General features: G+C 46.6%; 1 protein-coding gene across 3 annotated transcripts in view; it reads right to left on the bottom strand.

The window, feature by feature from the left end:
• The window catches only part of LOC147906266 (syntaxin-32-like), a 104989-nt gene extending 88032 nt beyond the window's left edge, over positions 1-16957 (bottom strand). For 2 of the 3 annotated variants that reach the window (XM_087383881.1, XM_087383889.1), the window contains exon 1: positions 16554-16957. In XM_087383881.1, coding sequence (XP_087240007.1) covers positions 16554-16800 — 247 coding nt within the window. In that variant the 5' untranslated portion in view covers positions 16801-16957. The remainder of the gene's footprint in view (positions 1-16553) is intronic. The other variant, XM_087383873.1, reaches the window with a different exon arrangement.
• Positions 16958-17958: the final 1001 nt, after the last annotated feature.

Genomic DNA, 17958 nt, shown 5'->3' with positions numbered 1-17958 from the left:
TCTCTCATTTGCTTCGCCAGTTGGTACATTTGTCTTAAATTTCAGCACCATGACTAGCAGCAAGGATGATTTGTTTGGGATGCTTGGGGTTGATGATAAGCTTGATGGCACCAATTATCCCATGTGGTCATACATGATGGGACATGTTTTGGTGGCCAACAATTTATGGCATATTGTTTAAGCAGGCCTACACATAATGCCACTTCTTGTGCTACACCTACTGCCTCTGGTTCTACTTCAAGTGATGGGTCTTTAGGTGATGCTTCTATTACTACTTCTAAAACACCTGCAGCTCCTGTTACAGATACTTTTCCTCCTACACACGAGCAGGTTCATTGGGATGGTCATGATGCCAAAGCACATGCCTTGATTGCTCTTTCAGTGAAACGGGTTATTATCCCTCATATCCCGTCTTGCAAGATAGCTAAGCAAGCATGGAATCAGCTTGCATCTTTGTATCAAATGCAGAATGAGGCGAGGGTTGCCTATCTCTGCAAGCAGTTGAAAGACTTGAAGCTTGAAGAGGGTGGTAACATGGATGCCTATCTTACTAATGTAAAGGATTTAAAAGAGCAATTGGCCAACATTGATGAGATTATGCCTGATTCTCAGCTTGTTTCTAATACCCTTGCTAGATTCCCTGATTCTTATTAAGGCCTTGCTCCTACATTGAGGTCGGTTGCAGGAGGTAAAGCCAATCATTTCTCATTTGACCAGCTGGTTGCTCTTCTTTTTCATGAGGAGCAAAGTCGTGCGAATCGCAATGCTTCTATGGCTAGTGATCAAGCCTTTGCTGCCCAGCACAAACACAAAGGCAAAGGCAAGGTTTCAACTCGTACACCCTGTCATGACAAGAGAAATCACTAATCCGTGATTAGTAGACATAAAAACATTATTATATATTATACGCCAATGGTGTAACATGTATTTGTATTTATGATGGACACCAACCAATTTGTTATGGCGGTGGATCATCTGAGTAGATAAGACTAGTCAAGCAGGAGCCGCTCCTTCAAACGGCATCAAATTTGGACATGTGATACTTATTTTATTAATAAAGATATGCACACACGTGTCTAGGTTCTAGGGGCAATAAGAAGGAAAGGGTGCATTAAGGTGCATTGAATGGTAAATGCATGGGTCATAGGATAAGGGTAGGTGTAAATGGAAAGATGGAACTTGAGTGACATTAATGAAAGGGTATCACCCTTTCATTGTGAATTTCACGTAGCATTCTTCATTTCACCTTTTGCATTCATCCGCCATCTCTCTCCAACCTTGCATGTAGGTCCAAATAGAAACAAGTACTCTCACGAGGGCGCTCTTCCCCATTGGAGGGCCAATTGGCATTCAAATTCCGTATGCATATCACACATTTGCATTCTTATGAAGGCTGGTTCTTCACATTTGGTATAAGAGTCTCGACGATCCACCACCGGGACGGAAAGAGAAGGAGAGGAGCGAGCACCAGGCAAGGCGCAAGCGTGCGGGATAGAGGCACGAGAAGCACGAGAAGCCAATGCAGCATAGGACAAGACCACTCGAGGGAACCGCACGAATAGGCCGCGTGTGTGAAGGCTTGCGCGGGAGAAGACGTGCGCACACGTCAGACTTCCGGACGGGCAGCGACACAGAGTGTTGCAAAGATTTCGCATGGAGGGGCACAATTCAACCAGACCTGTGAAAGCAATCATGAGATCGGGAGGCCGGGCTGTCTGCAAACTCCGAAAGGAGGCTGACTGCAAATCGTGATTGCGACGGAGGTCTGTTTGCAAATTCTCATTTTGTTTCTTTGTGGAGGAAGGAGTTATTGATGTAACCCTGCAATCTTTGAGTTCTAGAGTCTCTAAGGTAAGGGCTTTCTCTGATTTTTTGGGTATTTGGACGGGGAACGGGGTGTCCTAACAGGGTGACTCCCCCCCCTACAAATAGACCCTTAAAACCCTTAAACCATGGGGAAAAGAGACCCCCCCGTTTTCCCAAACGAAAAGTCAGATCGGAACAAGATTTTTAGGGGGTGATCCACCCACCAAGCACCACCCCCTATAACAGTATCTAGAGCTCCAATCCACTCAAAATAAGTAGTCCAAACGGAGCGCACTAGGTTACAGCAGAAATACAAGAAGAAAAGCCTAAAAGAGAAGCAAGAAGAGGTCATTTGAAGCGGTTTTTTGACACAAGGAAAGCGAGAGTCGGATAAGTACCACCAACTCTACAACACTTGACTTTTGCTGTAAAATAAACCCCTTTTCTGAAATTACAGCAAGTCATTTTCTCTCTTGTATTACTAAGGAAAGAATGGAAGGAGAAGGGATATTTAATAATGAACTTGTCCTTTTTCCTCCACTACCAGAAGGAGATAGGGAGAGAACACCGTCACCTCCTCCTAAAGAGGATAATGTAGATGAGAATTACACACATTGAGTATGATAACCCACGTATAGAATTACCTTCATCTCTCCTTCAATAATCTCTTGATAGGGAGTTTTCCTTCAGAAGTGAAGGGAGAAACGAGTTCATCCAAGAGCAAGGTGCTGAGTTTACGCCTTTAACTCAAAATCCTGTACACATGGATTATAATCCAAAAGCAAGAGGGAGAGAGGAATCTCCTGTTGATAAGCTGCTTTCTCAGCTTAGCCATATGATTGAACAGTCCATTATGACAAAATTTGGGACTAAGAGAGCGCTAAATTTTGAGGATGAAGATTTAAGTACCCCCTCAAAGAGAGCTAAATTCCAACCCCGAGAGAGAATAGAATTCCCAAAGTATGATGGAGCAAGAGAGGCGGATAAAATCCTCAATTGGATTCGCCATTTTGAGCTATATTTTGCCCATCAAGATAAGACCGACCACGAGAAGCTTGCTCTTGCCACACTACATCTACAAAAGGATGCTTTGATGTGGTGGTCCTTATCACAAACAGGAAAAGAGCCTATTCTTCAATGCTCCAAATTTGTAGAGCAACTTAAGGTCACTTTCATGCCTACGAGGCATGAAGAAGAATTGACCTTCCGCTGGAAAAGGTTCAAGCAATTTGATAACAAGAGTAACGCTGAATTTACAGCTAGGTTCTGGAAACTCTCTTTAGAGTTATTTGAGAAGAGCGAGGATGATAGAAGGAAGAAGTACATAGCAACCCTAACCCCAAAAGTGAGGTATCAGGTTGAAATGTTAACCCAACCACCTTGAAAGACCTCACTAAATTGGCTGAGATTGGAAATTGAATCCTTGGAAACCTTTCAACAAAGGAAAAGAGAAAGCTATTGTACAAAATGTTAACAATCAATCACATCCTGGATGGATACCATTTCCTTCCATGACTGACGATGAGAAGAAAAAGCTAATTAAGGAGGGTAAATGTTTTGGATGTAAGAAACATAAGCCAGGGCATCCATGGCATAAATGTCCTACTCTATTAGCCAAAATTGCCAAAACCAATTCTGTAAAAGGGAAAGGCAAAGCATCCAAGCAGGAGGGTGAGGCTTCTACCTCCTCATCCCAAGACTCTACGGTGAACATAGAACCAAGAGTAAATGCTATCCATTCAGCCAACACTGGTGTATGGATGTGTGAACTGAATAGAGAGTGGCATATTCATTGTAGAGTATAGACGGAGAATAAAGAATTTTCTCCTCCGCGTAGAGCGTCTTATGGGATGAATAGGGCTGAAATAGAAGAGTTGGAAAAAGAGATTGAAGGTCTATAGTTTCTATAGACTAAGTAGCTCTCCATCGCAAAATCATCTATAGCCAAGGTCTACCTAGTTCAATGAAACATTTGGGTGAGAGAATCGTTTTAATACTTACCAGTTTGTTGAGAATATGTTTCAGCTTATTGAGCAGGTTACTACAAAGAAATTTCAGTAGCTAAGTATTCAGAAGAGGATTCTGAGCATGAAGAGATATTGAAGAGTCACTGCAGTGGTACTTCTGCATTTTGAATATTCAGCATCAAGAGGAACCAGAACTTGAAGATGAGATTTAAATTCTGATTCAGAAGAGATCGTGTACTACCAAGAGAAGACTATTTGAAGATTCTAAAGAGGAGATGCAAATGCAGAAGTAAAAGAGAAAAGCGTATGCAAGAGAAAGAGACAAGAGAGGATCCAGAAGAGGGCTTCTGCCCATTTAAGCAGGAGGGAGTGTCATGATAGGAGAAATCACTAATCCGTGATTAGAAGACATAAAAACATTATTATATATTATACGCCAATGGTGTAACATGTATTTGTATTTATAATGGACACTGACCGATTTGTTATGGCGATGGATCATTTGAGTAGATAGGACTAGTCGAGCTAGAGCCGCTGCTTCAAACGGCATCAAATTTGGACATGTGATACTTATTTTATTAATAAAGATATGCACATGTGTCTAGGTCCTAGGGGCAATAAGAAGGGAAGGGTGCATTAAGGTGCACTGAATGGTAAATGCATGGGTCATAGGATAAGGGTAGGTGTAAATGGGAAGATGGAACTTGAGTGATCTCAAGGGACACTAATGAAAAGGTATCACCCTTTCATTGTGACTCTCACGTAGCATTCTTCATTCACCTTGCATTCATCCGCCATCTCAAAGGTATCACCCTTTCATTGTGACTCTCATGTAGCATTCTTCATTCACCTTGCATTCATCCGCCATCTCTCTCCAACCTTGCATGTATGTTTGTGAACCATGCTTGCTTGGTAAGATGCACCGTGCTGCGTTTCCCAAGGTTGGGAGAGTTGGTGCTTCACGCAAGCTTTATCTTGTTCATAGTGATGTTTGTGGACCCATCAGGGTTGCAACTCTTAGGGCTTCTATTATTTTGTCACTTTTATTGATGACTTCACCAGGTACACTTGGATTTTCGACTTGAAATCCAAATCTGAAGTTTCTTCAAGTACTTTATTGCTCTTCTTAATACAAACAGGGGGGTTGAATACATGTCAGGAGTTTGCTGTTTTTTTGGTCTCCCAGAGATCGAAGCCCGGTGCCCTATACTCCTCAACAGAATCCCGTGGCTGAGCGGGTTTTTTTGGCTTCCCGGGGCATACATTATTGATGCACAGTGCCCTATACTCCTCAACAGAATTTGGTGGCTGAGCGGAAGAATAGGTCAAGGATGGAGAGGTCAAGGATGGAGATGGCCAGGTGCATGTTGAAAGGCAAACATTTGCCTAATAAGTTTGTGGACCCATGAGGGTTGCAGCTCTTGGGGGTTTCTACTATTTTGTTACTTTTAGTGATGATTTCACCAGGTACACTTGGATTTTCGCATTGAAATCCAAGTCTGATGTTCCTTCATGCTTCAAGCACTTTATTGCCTTGGCTGAGAATGAGAGTGGGCTGCACATTGCTCACATTAATACAGACAGGGGGGGTGAATACATGTCGAAGGAGTTTGCTGTTTTTTTGGCTTCCCGTGGCATTAATCATCGATGCACTACCTTATACTCCTCAACAGAATCCCATGGCTGAGCGGAAGAATAGATCAACGATGGAAATGGCCAGATGCATGTTGAAAGGCAAACATTTGCCTAATAAGTTGTGGTTGGATGCGGTCATGGGTGCAAATTACATCTTGAATAGATGTCCTACAAAGGCATTGCAGACTATCACACCTTATGAGGCTTGGATGGGTCGTAAGCCTCGAATTTCTCACATGAGGACTTTTGGATGCCTAGCTTATGTGCTCATGTGCCTTCACAAAGACGCACTAAGTTGGATGATAAAGCTGTTAAATGCATTTTTCTTGGGTATAGTTCAGAGAGCAGGGGCTATAAGCTATATCAGCCCCGCACGGGTAAGTGTTTTGTCAGTCGGGATGTTCTGTTTGATGAATCTTCCACTATGCCTTTGCTGGACTGTCAAAAACAGCCCATTGTTGATGCCCCAGACATATTTGACAGATTGATGCCTTTGTTTCCATCCAATGCTCGGGATGATGTTCCATCTAAGGTTGTCCCTCCTCCATCTGTTGGTCATTTGCAACCCCATGTGCATGCAGAAATTCAGCCTGATATGCCTATCATTGATCAAGATCATTTGCACCGGGCTCTTGACCTGGAAAGAGCAGAAATTCAGGAGCCTAAAAAGGTACCCCGTTGGCTCCTTGACACATTAAAAGACAGCAAACAAGACACTCCTCTGCCAGCCCGTACGAGAGCAGTTGTCCCGAAAGAGCATGCTAGTTTTGTTGCTTATGCTTTGGTTGCTACAGCATGCAATGAAGAGCCATTATGTCATCAAGATGCCTTTCAGAATGATTGTTGGATGAAGGCCATGCAAGCTGAATTCTATCCATCAGAATGACACTTGGGAGTTGTGTGATTTGCCTTATGGCAAGAATGCCATTGGAACTAAGTGGGTTTACAAGATCAAACGGAAAGCTGATGGTTCAGTGGATCGTTACAAAGCCCGTCTTGTTGCTAAGGGCTATGCTCAGCAGCATGGCATTGACCTTGAGGAGACTTTTGCTCCCACTTCCACGATCACTACCATTTGCATTGTTATTGCCTTTGCTGCCCACTTTCATTGGCAGATACATCAGCTTGATATTAAGACAGCTTTCCTTCATGGGCATTTGCAGGAAGAGGTCTATGTTTCCCAACCTCCTGGCTTTGAGGTTGAAGGTTCTGAAAGCAAGGTATGCCGCTTGAAGAAGGCCCTCTATGGATTGAAGCAGGCACCTCGGGTGCATTTTTATTAGGTATAGCTCAGAGAGCAAGGGCTATAAGCTCTACTAGCCCCGCACGGGAAAGTGTTTTGTCAACCGGGATGTTGTGTTTGATGAATCTTCCACTATGCCTTTGCTCAACAGTCAAAAACAGCCCGTTGTTGATGCCCCAGATAATTTTGACAGCTTGATGCCTTTGTTTCCTTCCGATGCTCAAGATGATGTTCCATCTGAGGTTGTACTTCTCCATCTGTTGGACATTTGCAGCAACATGTGCAGCCAGATATTCAGCCTGATATGCCTCTCATTGATCAGGACCATTTGCAGAGGGCTCTTGACCAAGAAACAGCTGAAATCCAGGAGCCCAAAAAGGTCCCCCGTTGCCTCCTTGACACATTAAAAGACAGCAAACAAGATACTCCTCTACCAGCCCGTACGAGAGCAGTTGTCCAGAAAGAGCATGCTAGTTTCGTTGCTTATGCTTTGGTTGCTACAGCATGCAATGAAGAGCCCTTAGTCATCAAGATGCCTTTTAAAATGATTGTTGGTTGAAGGCTATGCAAGCTAATTCTTTCAGGGGGCTCTATCATGAGGACGTGAAATTATGGGACTTTTGATTTGCGACTCCGGTAATTTGCGCGTGACTTCCTTGAGCCTCTGGGGCGTGAGGGTCCGGCCATGGAGCGGGACTTGGGGAATTAAAATTCCTAGTGGGCCCTTGGAAATAGTAAATATGCGCCCAGTTACTAGGCAATTCATTCCTAGGGCCAAAGTATACAACAGGGGGGCCAAAAGAGTGGTGCAATTAAAAATCAAAATGACACTTGGGAGTTGTCTGATTGGCCTCCTGGCAAGAATGCCATTGGAACTAAGTGGGTTTATAAAATTAAACGGAAAGCTGATGGTTCAGTGGACCGTTACAAAGCCCGTCTTGTTGCTAAGGGCTATGCTTAACAGCACGGCATTGACTTTAAGGAGACCTTTGCTCCCACTTCCAAGATCACTACTATTCGCATTGTTATTGCCTTTACTGCCCACTTTCATTGGGAGGTACATCAGCTTGTTATCAAGACAGCTTTCCTTCATGGGAATTTGCAAGAAGAGGCCTATGTTTCCCAACTCCTGGCTTTGAGGTTGAAGGTTCTAAAAGCAAGGTATGCCGCTTGGAAAAAGCCCTCTATGGATTGAAGCAGGCACCTCGGGCTTGGTATTCCCGGCGGATTTATACTCATTTGCTCACACTTGGCTTTCAGAACAGCCCTACAGAGGCTACCCTTTACATCCACAAGCGTGAGACAGATTTGCTGATTTTAGTCCTTTCTGTGGATGACATGCTTGTGACTGGACACATGCTCAGCAAATTGCAGAGTTTCAGCTTGATTTGCAGCAGACATTTGCTATGTCTGATCTTGGTCTTTTGCACTACTATCTGGGCATCCAATTTGCTAGGAGTGGGGGGGACATTTTGTTGTCACAATCCAAGTACATTGGACAGCTTTTGCAGCGTTTTGCAAGCCAGTATCCACGCCATTAGAGCCTGGTTTTCACTTCTCTTTTGAGGATGGCAGCGGTACATGTGATGTCACTCTCTATCAGCAAGCAGTTGGTTGTTTGATTTACCTATGCCATACGAGACCTGATCTATACAATATGCTGTCTCACAGTTGAGCAGATATATGCACATCCCATCTATGTACGATTGGCATGCCATGAAGCATGTCTTCAGATATCTCAAAGACACTTTGCACTTAGGCCTTCTTTATGGGGCTGATACTTCACCTGTCATGTATGGATTCATTGATAGTGATTGGGCTGGTTGTTCAGACATTCGTGTGTCACATAGTGGCAATTGTTCCATGCTTCGTACTTCATGTGTTTCTTGGTTCAGCAAGAAGCAGAGTGCAATTGCTACTTCTAGCTGTGAAGCTGAGTACAGAGCAGCCTTTACACCTAGTGGAGTGTGTTTGGCTTTCAAAGCTTCTTGCAAATCTTTATGCATGTCAGACTGCTCCTACCGTCATCTTCACTGATAGTCAAACTACTTTGGTTGTTGCACGGAATCTTGTTTTCCATGCTCGCACAAAGCATATTGAGGTTCACGATCGCTATGTCAAAGAGCGATTATCAACATGTGATGTTCAATTGTGTTATGTTCCCACTGAAGACAACTTGGCAGATCTATTTACGAAGGCTCTACCTCGACCTAAGTTTGAGGCTTTTCGGCGAGCTTTAAACTTAGTACCTTTTGTAACTTGAGCTGTTGTACTCTGTACAATCATAGGTTGCTATATCCCTGCAGGATGAACATGTGCAACCATGACATTAGATATTCAGGTATCCTTAGCCATGGCCAGGATACTTCAGCCCATACCATGGAGGGGGGTGTATAGGCCATTCTATGGGCTATCCATAGGTGCCACTTATTCCTTGCTACGTGTCTTGTAGGCCTAGTTATAGTCAATTAGGACTATTGGTACAGTTAGTACATGTACCACCTAGGTCAGTTAGGACACTTAGTCTAGTTGGGGCATGGGCATTTAGCCCTAGGGATTTGTTATGTTGACTCCCTCTTGGGCCTCCACTCTCAATTCATTACAGCATCTCATTTTCCTCCTTCTCACCTCCATTTTTGAGCTTCTATTGCTTGACCTAGCCTACAGTATTTGCCTAGCTTAGGAAACAAAAGTTGATTGTCAATCCGAAGAGAAGTGAATCCCTTATGCAAAAGATACACTTTTTGAGACATATTGTGTCCATGGATGGGGTACGGATGGACCTAGCCAAGGTCGAGGCCATCAGGAGTTGGCCCTGATCCAAGAATTTGCATGAGCTACCAAGCTTTCTCAGACTATGTTTATATCCATCGTTTCATCCGTTACTTGCCGAGATTGCCAGTCCACTACATACTTTGCAAAAAAAAAAAACACCATTTGCTTGGACTCAGAAAGAGATGGCGCTTTTGAGACATTCAAGGAAAAGCTCACTACAGAATCGGTGCTGATTTTACTTGACTTACGGAAGGCTTTTCATATTCAAGTGGATGCATGTGGCAAAAATGGCATTGGGGCGGTCCTAATGCAAGAAGGATGGGTTGTGGCTTACGAGATTGCATTTTACAGCCTGTTGAAAAGCATTTAAAAATCTATTAGAAGGAAATGCTGGCTGTAATGTTGGAAATAGAGGATAGAATCACTCACACCTCACTCCCAATCTAGCTCATACAACACTCACAGAGACGGAGAGATAGATAGCAAAAAACTCAGATATATTCTTCCACAATTGTGGGCAAATAAAAGCTCAAAGGATGAGCGTGTACAAACAGCCAAGTGATGCTGTAGCTGCTTTACAGCTTTTTTCAGAGCTATCTTTACCTGCAATCTTCGACAAGCATCTTTCACATTTTCGGGAGGAGCGGTACACTTGTCAACCAGGGGGCTTTTTATAGGCGCTGCTTGGGCTGGAGAAAACCGACCGGCAGGGGGTCGGTCCCCTGCTTGCAGCACCAACCTGGTTGGCTGGCTTGGGCCAGCCCTATAAATGGGCCCATGTGCCCAGCACATGGCCTGCTGATGCAGATCCTAGGCTGCGCCATTTTCCTGCTCCATAAGCCGCGTAGAAGGGCCGTGCCCCTCTTCCTTTGCTGCGCGGGTTTCCAGCCTGGTAGGACCTCTGCTCCCCTACCCCCCTATAGTCCCCTGCCCCCTTGTCCCCTCAAAACGGGGGCTCACAGGTGGGGCAGTGACTTTTCTAACACCCCCTCTAAATGACATTGCTGTGGGCCGATCCCCAAGCATCAAATGAGGTGTTCTATCTGCTCCCTGGGAAGTGCCTTCGTGAAGACATCTGAGATGTTGTCATTGGTCGGGCAATATATCCACTCTATGACTTCTTCGTCGATGAGTTCTCGAACAAAGTGGTACTGGCCCTTGATGTGCTTCGTCCGTGCGTGAAACACGGGGTTGTTGGCTATCGCTATGCAACTCTGGTTGTCGCACATAACCACAATCGCATCTTCTTGTGCCACATTCATGTCCTCCAAGATCCACCTGAGCCACAATGCTTCACATGCACAGTAGAAGGCTAGAGCACCCCTAACCGCCTCTAGACTTGCTGCGGTAATTTCCATCTGCGAACTATGAGTCTAGAAGCTCCTCCTCCTGTCTAATGGGGAGCCGCATCTATGTGAGACCTGTTGTCTGGGAGCGCAAGAAATATCCCAGTGCCTCGGCTACAAAGAGAAAGAGAAAGGGGGTGAGAGGAAAGCCCTAATGAACCGACCAAGAAAGAGAAAATACCCACATAAAGAGCCAATACCCCTCGAATCCACCTATCCATGAGACCCATACGATGCATCGTGCCCTCCATGAAAGACCACTCCACCCTATCATAGGCCTTCTCAAAATCCAAGAGGAGAACGACGAGGGGCTGTGACCCCTACCTAGCCCAATCCACAACGTCCCAAAAAGTGAAGATGTTGTCCAAGATGCTCTGCTCCTACACAAAGTCTGTCAGCGTGTCATGAATAATGTCTGGGAGGTGGGGCCGCAAACGCAAGCTCAAAACTTTGGCTAGAATCTTGTATGTGGTATCCATCAGGGTGATCGGTCTGTTAGAAAATACCCAACAGAGGATACACGTAGCGGAAGACTTATAGTAATGCCCAGGAGCTCACACAGTGTGCGGTGTGGGTGTGGAATCACAGACTTCTTTACTTATGTGCATTCAATAGGTGTGCAGAGTCATTAATAGACAATGAACCAATCAGATAGAGAAACCACCAAAATATATATTTCCGTCCACAACTATGGACACAATACAAGAGAGACAGATCCAGAGTCCCACCAATGGTGTGGTCCTCTGATCTTACCACAAAAGTCCTTCTCCTATCTACTGGCTATCTCTAGACTAGAGTCCGCGTGCTCCACCTCGAGCGTGAGTAGACTTTCTGTCTAGAATGATCTTCTCCACCTTGCTGTCTGGAAACCAGTCTAGGTGGGCAGCTTCCTGCAAGCTAAGTCTGCAGCACAAGGCACTTCTTTCTCCTCCTGACTGTAGGCCCAAAGAAAGCCCTGCTGCTGCTCTTTCTGCTGATGGAATTGCTGCTCCAGATGATGTGAAATGAGGCCTGAGGCCTCTCCTTTTATAGGGCCCAAGGCCCCCCTTGAACCAACCGACCAGCCAGCCCTAAATGGGCCGACTGGCTGGTCTGTATCAACCGACCAGTTGGTTGGCTGGTTGGCTGCCTTTCTAGCCCTATTTAAGGCCCTTTGCTGGCCCTTGTTCCAGGCAGGGTCCAGCCCCCTTTGCTGCTGCTGTCCTGCCACCTGCCAGCCCTGCTTGCAGGCCATAGACCTGCCCATAGTCTTTGTCAAGGACCCTGTCATGCAAGCGCCTCTGCCAGGCCCTTCTACAGCGCTGTACAGTTCCGTACATTGCTGATGTCATTGCGCCTTCCATAGGGTCCTGCTGCAGTCCACTGAGTGCCTCATGCCAGGCCTGATCCAAGGCACTGTGTCCCCGCCATCTTCCTGCACATGAGCTGCTCCTGATGCAGCCTTTCATCCTTGGGATACCCCACCAACCATGAATGCTCCAGATCTGTCCCAGATCCACACATCCAGGTAATCTCTTTTTGGGCACATCCTGCCCTAGGTCTCCCTCCCCCACGCTCTCCTCATTTGGGGGCTTACAGATGGGGAGGTGACCTTTCCAACACGGTCTCCATCAGCGAATGTCTGACCTGTCCCCTCCTTTCAAGATCAGACAAATCCAACCTTGACTCAAGGTCTACGAGAGCGAGCAAGAGTCAAAGATCTCTTAACAGGCCAGACGGAAAGGAATGCTAGTGTGCTTCTAGAAGCTTAGGAAGAATGTCGGGGTCCGACCATCGTCCCCTAAGCACTCCTGGGGGGGAGGGCCTTCAGGGCCTCCTTGAGCTCTTCGTCTGTGGAAAGAGCCTCCACACGTCTGCTCAGGCTCGACGTGACCATTGTAGGCACCTACTCCCAAACTGCCACGAGAACTATCAAGGACGCGAGGGACCCCTCCTCTTCCTAAAACAACTGTTGATGGAGGTCTGTAGTCATCTCTAGGATCTCCCAAGGATCTGCCTGCATCAACTCATGTGCATCCCTCAGTCTCTGACGTTGTGTCCCCGTTGAGCGAGGCCCGGAAGTCTTAAAGAACTGCCTGGTCATCCTACCCCCCGTTGAACCCATCTGACCCGGGATGAATGATACATAAACTCAGCCCTCTAAATCTCTATGGCCTGTAGAACTAGTCACGCAGCCTCCTGTCGGTCCTAGAGCCATTGAGAGGCTGGGTCCTCCTCTCTTAGTCTCTCTATGGACGCTAAATCCCACCTCAAGGTTCTCTGATGCTCTTGGAGAGTCTTCCTCTGTCGCAAGGCCTGAGACCGCCTCGGCCACCCATGCCGCCCATCCCTCACTGGGTCCGGCCTCCGACCGCTGCCAGATCTCTACAACTACATGTTGATCCTCCTCCTCCTGCAAGAGGTAGTCGGGGATGCAAATCCCCTTTTGGGGAAGTCCGGGAGGGGTCTGCTCAAGGTGAAGTACGATAGGGGAATGGTCTAACATGATAGTACCTACTAGGATGCCTGTGGAGCCACCCCTGTGTAGCGCCCAATCCCCAACATAAAATCTTTTCAGGCACTCTAACAGACCATCCTTTCTCCTCTAACCAAAGAAGAACTGCAGCCCTCAAGGGTCTCAAGGAGGATCCACTCTAGAAGAGACTCAATATCCTCTACCACCAGTCTCAGTTTGGGGACTCCCTCATCTGCCACCACCATAGCGGCTGAATCTACCAATAGAGGGAAGAATGGGCATACTCCTTGGGAGCCTTGGGAAGCAAAGCGTCACCGGAAAGCGAGGCACATGATGAGTCGTCTCCATGTCCTCTATTGTGAAGCCATGGTACAAATGAAAAGGGTAAGCAAGGTGCGGGCCAAGGCAAATGGGGCTCTGCTCTACCAGAGCCAGGGTGGTGTCGGGTGAGCGAAGCTGGAGAAGAAAGACTCCTCGTTTGTAGATGGTGACCTTCTGAATATGGTTCAGACACTTATCTTCCCTTATAGTTTCTTTGTGCTCAACTCGTAAGTGAGATTATTTCACCATCACGATTTGTGGGTATGAGGCAAGTGCCAAGATCCTAACGTCACGAGGTTTACGTCTTCAACTTGCCCAGCTGAAATGTAAAGTAGCTCCATGGTCAAGTCATCAGTCCAAGCCCTACAGACCCATCCACTCGTCCATCATGCGCGACACTTAGCATGGCGTCGAACATCTTTGGAGTCCACTTCTCAGCCCCCATGGAAGCGAACTGGAAGCCCCAAACCGGATGCGTGCAAGAGCCTACCATGCTGATCGAAACCCCCTTTCGAAGTTGCAGGATCGGTAGCGTAAGCTCCAGTGGCAAGGGATAGGAATCTGATATCTCGAGGTAGGATCTGAGAATGACTGGAAGGACGAGTCTCCACCCTTGAGAGCCCACCTAGAAGCTGAGGGCTCAGAAGGGGGAGAACCGTCTACTTTGACGAAGAGGAGGCCGAGGAGGGCGCGCCCTTGTCCTTGCCAGAAGGCAGGGAGTCCTGGACAGACTGGGAGGGAAGGGACAAGAGGGGAGGGAGGTTGAGGGGAGGGGGGGATCTAGGGGGGGGAGGGGGGGAGGCAAGGCCGATGATCCAGTAACCTGGGCCTTTGCTACCGTGGCCAAATGCTTTGTCTCAGAACGTCGAGGGTCTACTGCTGGCATGTGTATGGTTGCAGGCACTGGACCTCCGCACTAGCGGGGTCCACTGGAGAAGTCGGGGCCTCAGCTCCCGAGGGGGGTGGATCACCTGGAGGGGGGTCCCCTGGCTGTTCCTCCGTGGATGCTTCTCGCTCCGCTCACACTCTCTCTGCGTTGAGCGCGTTGTTTGCGGCATTTTTGGGCCCACTTGCTGGGCTTTTTCTTACCCACCTTGGTCCAATCTCCCTCTGGAGTCTGAAGGTGTCACCCAAGGGGTATGGGACTCCTGTTACTACTCTGCGGCCTGGAGGGTTGCTGGGTCCTCGTCTCCTGGGGCTCCCACTGTGCGGTCTCTATCTAACCTGCGGGGGCTGCCGCTGCTAGGCTAGACCTATCTGCCTGCGACTCCTACTAGTGATCCTGCTAAGGGGTCGTTCTGACCTCGAGGACAGCAGTCCCTAGCCAAATGATCCCGCTTTCTGCATCGAAGGCACTGACATGGTAGACCTGACACCTCGATCCTCTGCCGAACCTCACCCCCTCAAGGGTCTCAAGGAGGATCCACTCTAGAAGAGACTCAATGTCCTCTACCACCAGTCTCAGTTTGGGGACTCCCTCATCTGCCACCACCGTAGCGGCTGAATCTGCCAATAGAGGGAAGAATGGGCATGTACTCCTTGGGAGCCTTGGGAAGCAAAGCGTCATCAGAAAGCGAGGCACATGATGAGTCGTCTCCATGTCCTCTATTGTGAAGCCATGGTACAAATGAAAAGGTAAGCAAGGTGCGGGCCAAGGCATATGGGGCTCTGCTCTACCGGAGCCAAGGTGGTGTCGGGTGAGCGAAGCTGGAGAAGAAAGACTCCTCGTCCGTAGATGGTGACCTTCTGAATATGGTCCCCCTCTACCACCAACTCGCCTGTAACCAATCTCTAAACTGACTCCTAGAAGGTGTGAGCCCTACTATCCGACCAACTATTGCCTCGTCCGTGAGGGACTGAACTGCTTTCTGAACCTGTTGTTTATCCTGAGGAGAGAGTAAAACCTTAACTGCTGGGGGAGTCGAAGGTGCTACCATTGAGCCCTTCTGGCCAGACAAGTGTCACAACCAAGCTTCCTTTCTCCAAGGCATAAATAATTAACCCGAAGTTGCATGAAGGAAGAGGAGGGGCGAAGAAAAGGAAGAAAGGAAAAAATCCAGTGAGCAAGCTCGTAGCAGCCCGAACCGGCTCAATAACTAAGCAAGAAACTCTACCAACAAGCCTTCGAGAAACAAGCTTGGGAGGGAAGCTCCTCAAGCAACCTCGAAAACGGGCGTTGCAAGGCCTGCTCCACGCGGGTCTCCCGGTGCCACCACGCGGTCCAGCAAGGGGGAAGATGGCGAAAAGAGTGGCGAAAAGAGGATATACACCTCTTCATGCACATACCCTTCAAGATACACATTCTTCTCAACTCGTAAGTGAGATTATTTCACCATCACGATTTGTGGGTATGAGGCAAGTGCCAAGATCCTAACGTCACGAGGTTTACGTCTTCAACTTGCACTACTCCAATAACACTATATGTGGGGGGGAAAGCATCTTTGGATGTTTAGATACAAGATGGAAAGCGATTCTTCTCGTATTCAGTATCAACCATTCTGAATATCCTTTGCAAACAAATAAATGCGTGGCCTCATGACTCCACTTCATCAATCGTGTGGAGTGAATTTCAGAATTTAAGGTCGTATTTCAATGTTTAAAATGGTGCAGACAGTTCCAGCTTTCCATTCGATCTACACAAGACTTGGCGTGTCCAGAAATCCATGAAAAGTAGCGTCAGATGAATTGGCTGAGAATTTGTAGCCAAAGTCTACTGCCTCGGAAAATCGTTTTTGACAATTGAAAGCCATGCACAAATACTTAAATTCTTATGGCGAGGTTCTCCCTAAAGTACCTTCTCAGGCCAGTCGACTTAATCTGTTGTCACATCTGACAAAATGATCAAACCTAAACTGAATATCTCTAACGGGCTGAAACGCTCGTAAAAACCAAAAGATTTAGAGGACCTAGGAGTGAACATATAAATACGCCACCAAGCAGCCTGGGAGCTTCATTTCAATTGTAACGATCAAAGAACGCATTCGACGAGCGAAATTGGCACATACATGATGCAAGTCGTGCGACCTTTTTGGATGCTTCATGGATGCCAAGGCCAACTCTTGAGGCCTTCTTATTGAACTCCGAGTAGGTTGAAGCTGAGACAAGTGAACCGGGTAGGCCTGCAGCTCCCTCCTGGGAGGCACTGCTTATAGCGAGGCTCTGAGTCTTTTTCAGCGTTTGCAAGACCGCATTGAATTCTGAGGTTCTGTCACGGTACGGCGAAGAGGATGAGGACATAAATGAGGGAGCCATTCCCTGGGCGGACAGGGCTTTGAGAGCATTTATCAGGACTGGCAGGGCTGTTCCCCCGGTTGAAATCACTAACGACTAACAATTTTTGGCCTGTCGAAAAGGACTAACTCAATCCTAGTATTTTATCAATTTGTGGCCTGTCGAATGAAGGACTAATGAAGGCCATTCACAACAAAGCGAAAATTGCCATTTTCAATTTTTCAAAAATCTCCCATGATTTTACTCTCTCTCTCTCGCTTTCAATTCATCATCTCCATCCTCTTTTTCGCAGTGCACATCCTCCTCGCTATTTTGAATCTACGGCAGGCCTTATGATCATTCACAGAAAAAAAGGCGAATGAGTGAAATGGACATGAGACGCAACACATGGTTCGCTAGGACCCAATCCTCCTTGCAAATGTTAGGAGTGGTGATTTATTATTGATTTCGTGATGTCGATATTTTGGAAGCTGAAATCCAACAAATACATGAATAAGGCAATACAATAACTGATCCTCGTTGAAGTCTATACAATATTGTCACATGGACTACAACCATATGAATAAAGGTGTCGTCATCCTTCGACCTTACATCCATCTTGGATTTCCTTGCTCCCTTGCATCGATAATATGCAATAAAAGAGAGGAGTGCTTTAAAAATTCAGGTTGAAAACAAGCAATTTTGAATGGATGAGCAATTGAAAATATTTACATGATAATATATAATACATAATTATTATAAGCACACATAGTTTGGGCGGGGAGGCAGCACACTTCCTTCCCCAAAGAGTTATAATCAGAGGGAATTGGCCCTTCCCTAGGTGCCGAGATAACGTCGATAATATTACCGTCAAGATATGTCTCGCGAATGGCTTAATATTGGTATATTACCTAAATGTCAATAGTCATAATTGCAGTCGAATGGTGGTAAAATCACTACGAGCAACACGCTAGGTGAAATTCAAATTCTTGTCATCTGTAGGCGATTTTTTTAATCTTAGAGACAATATCTCGAAAACTTGCCAGAGAGGAGTTGCATGTGTTCTTAAGCAGGTGATTCCAACATTCTTAGATCGTTGAGTAGATTGTGGATAGCACAAAAAGACAACTATCATTAGAGGAAGCCCGAAGTAAAACATTCTCACTCTCCACTTAGCCAACGTTACCATCTTGTCTCCCT

This window comes from Dipteris shenzhenensis, chromosome 1 (genome assembly GCF_047967505.1).
Source record: "Dipteris shenzhenensis isolate YYH24624 ecotype China chromosome 1, Dip_SZ_1.0, whole genome shotgun sequence".
NCBI lineage: Eukaryota > Viridiplantae > Streptophyta > Polypodiopsida > Gleicheniales > Dipteridaceae > Dipteris > Dipteris shenzhenensis.
Note: the sequence above shows the minus strand (reverse complement) of the source record. Positions and strands in the feature narration are given on the sequence as shown.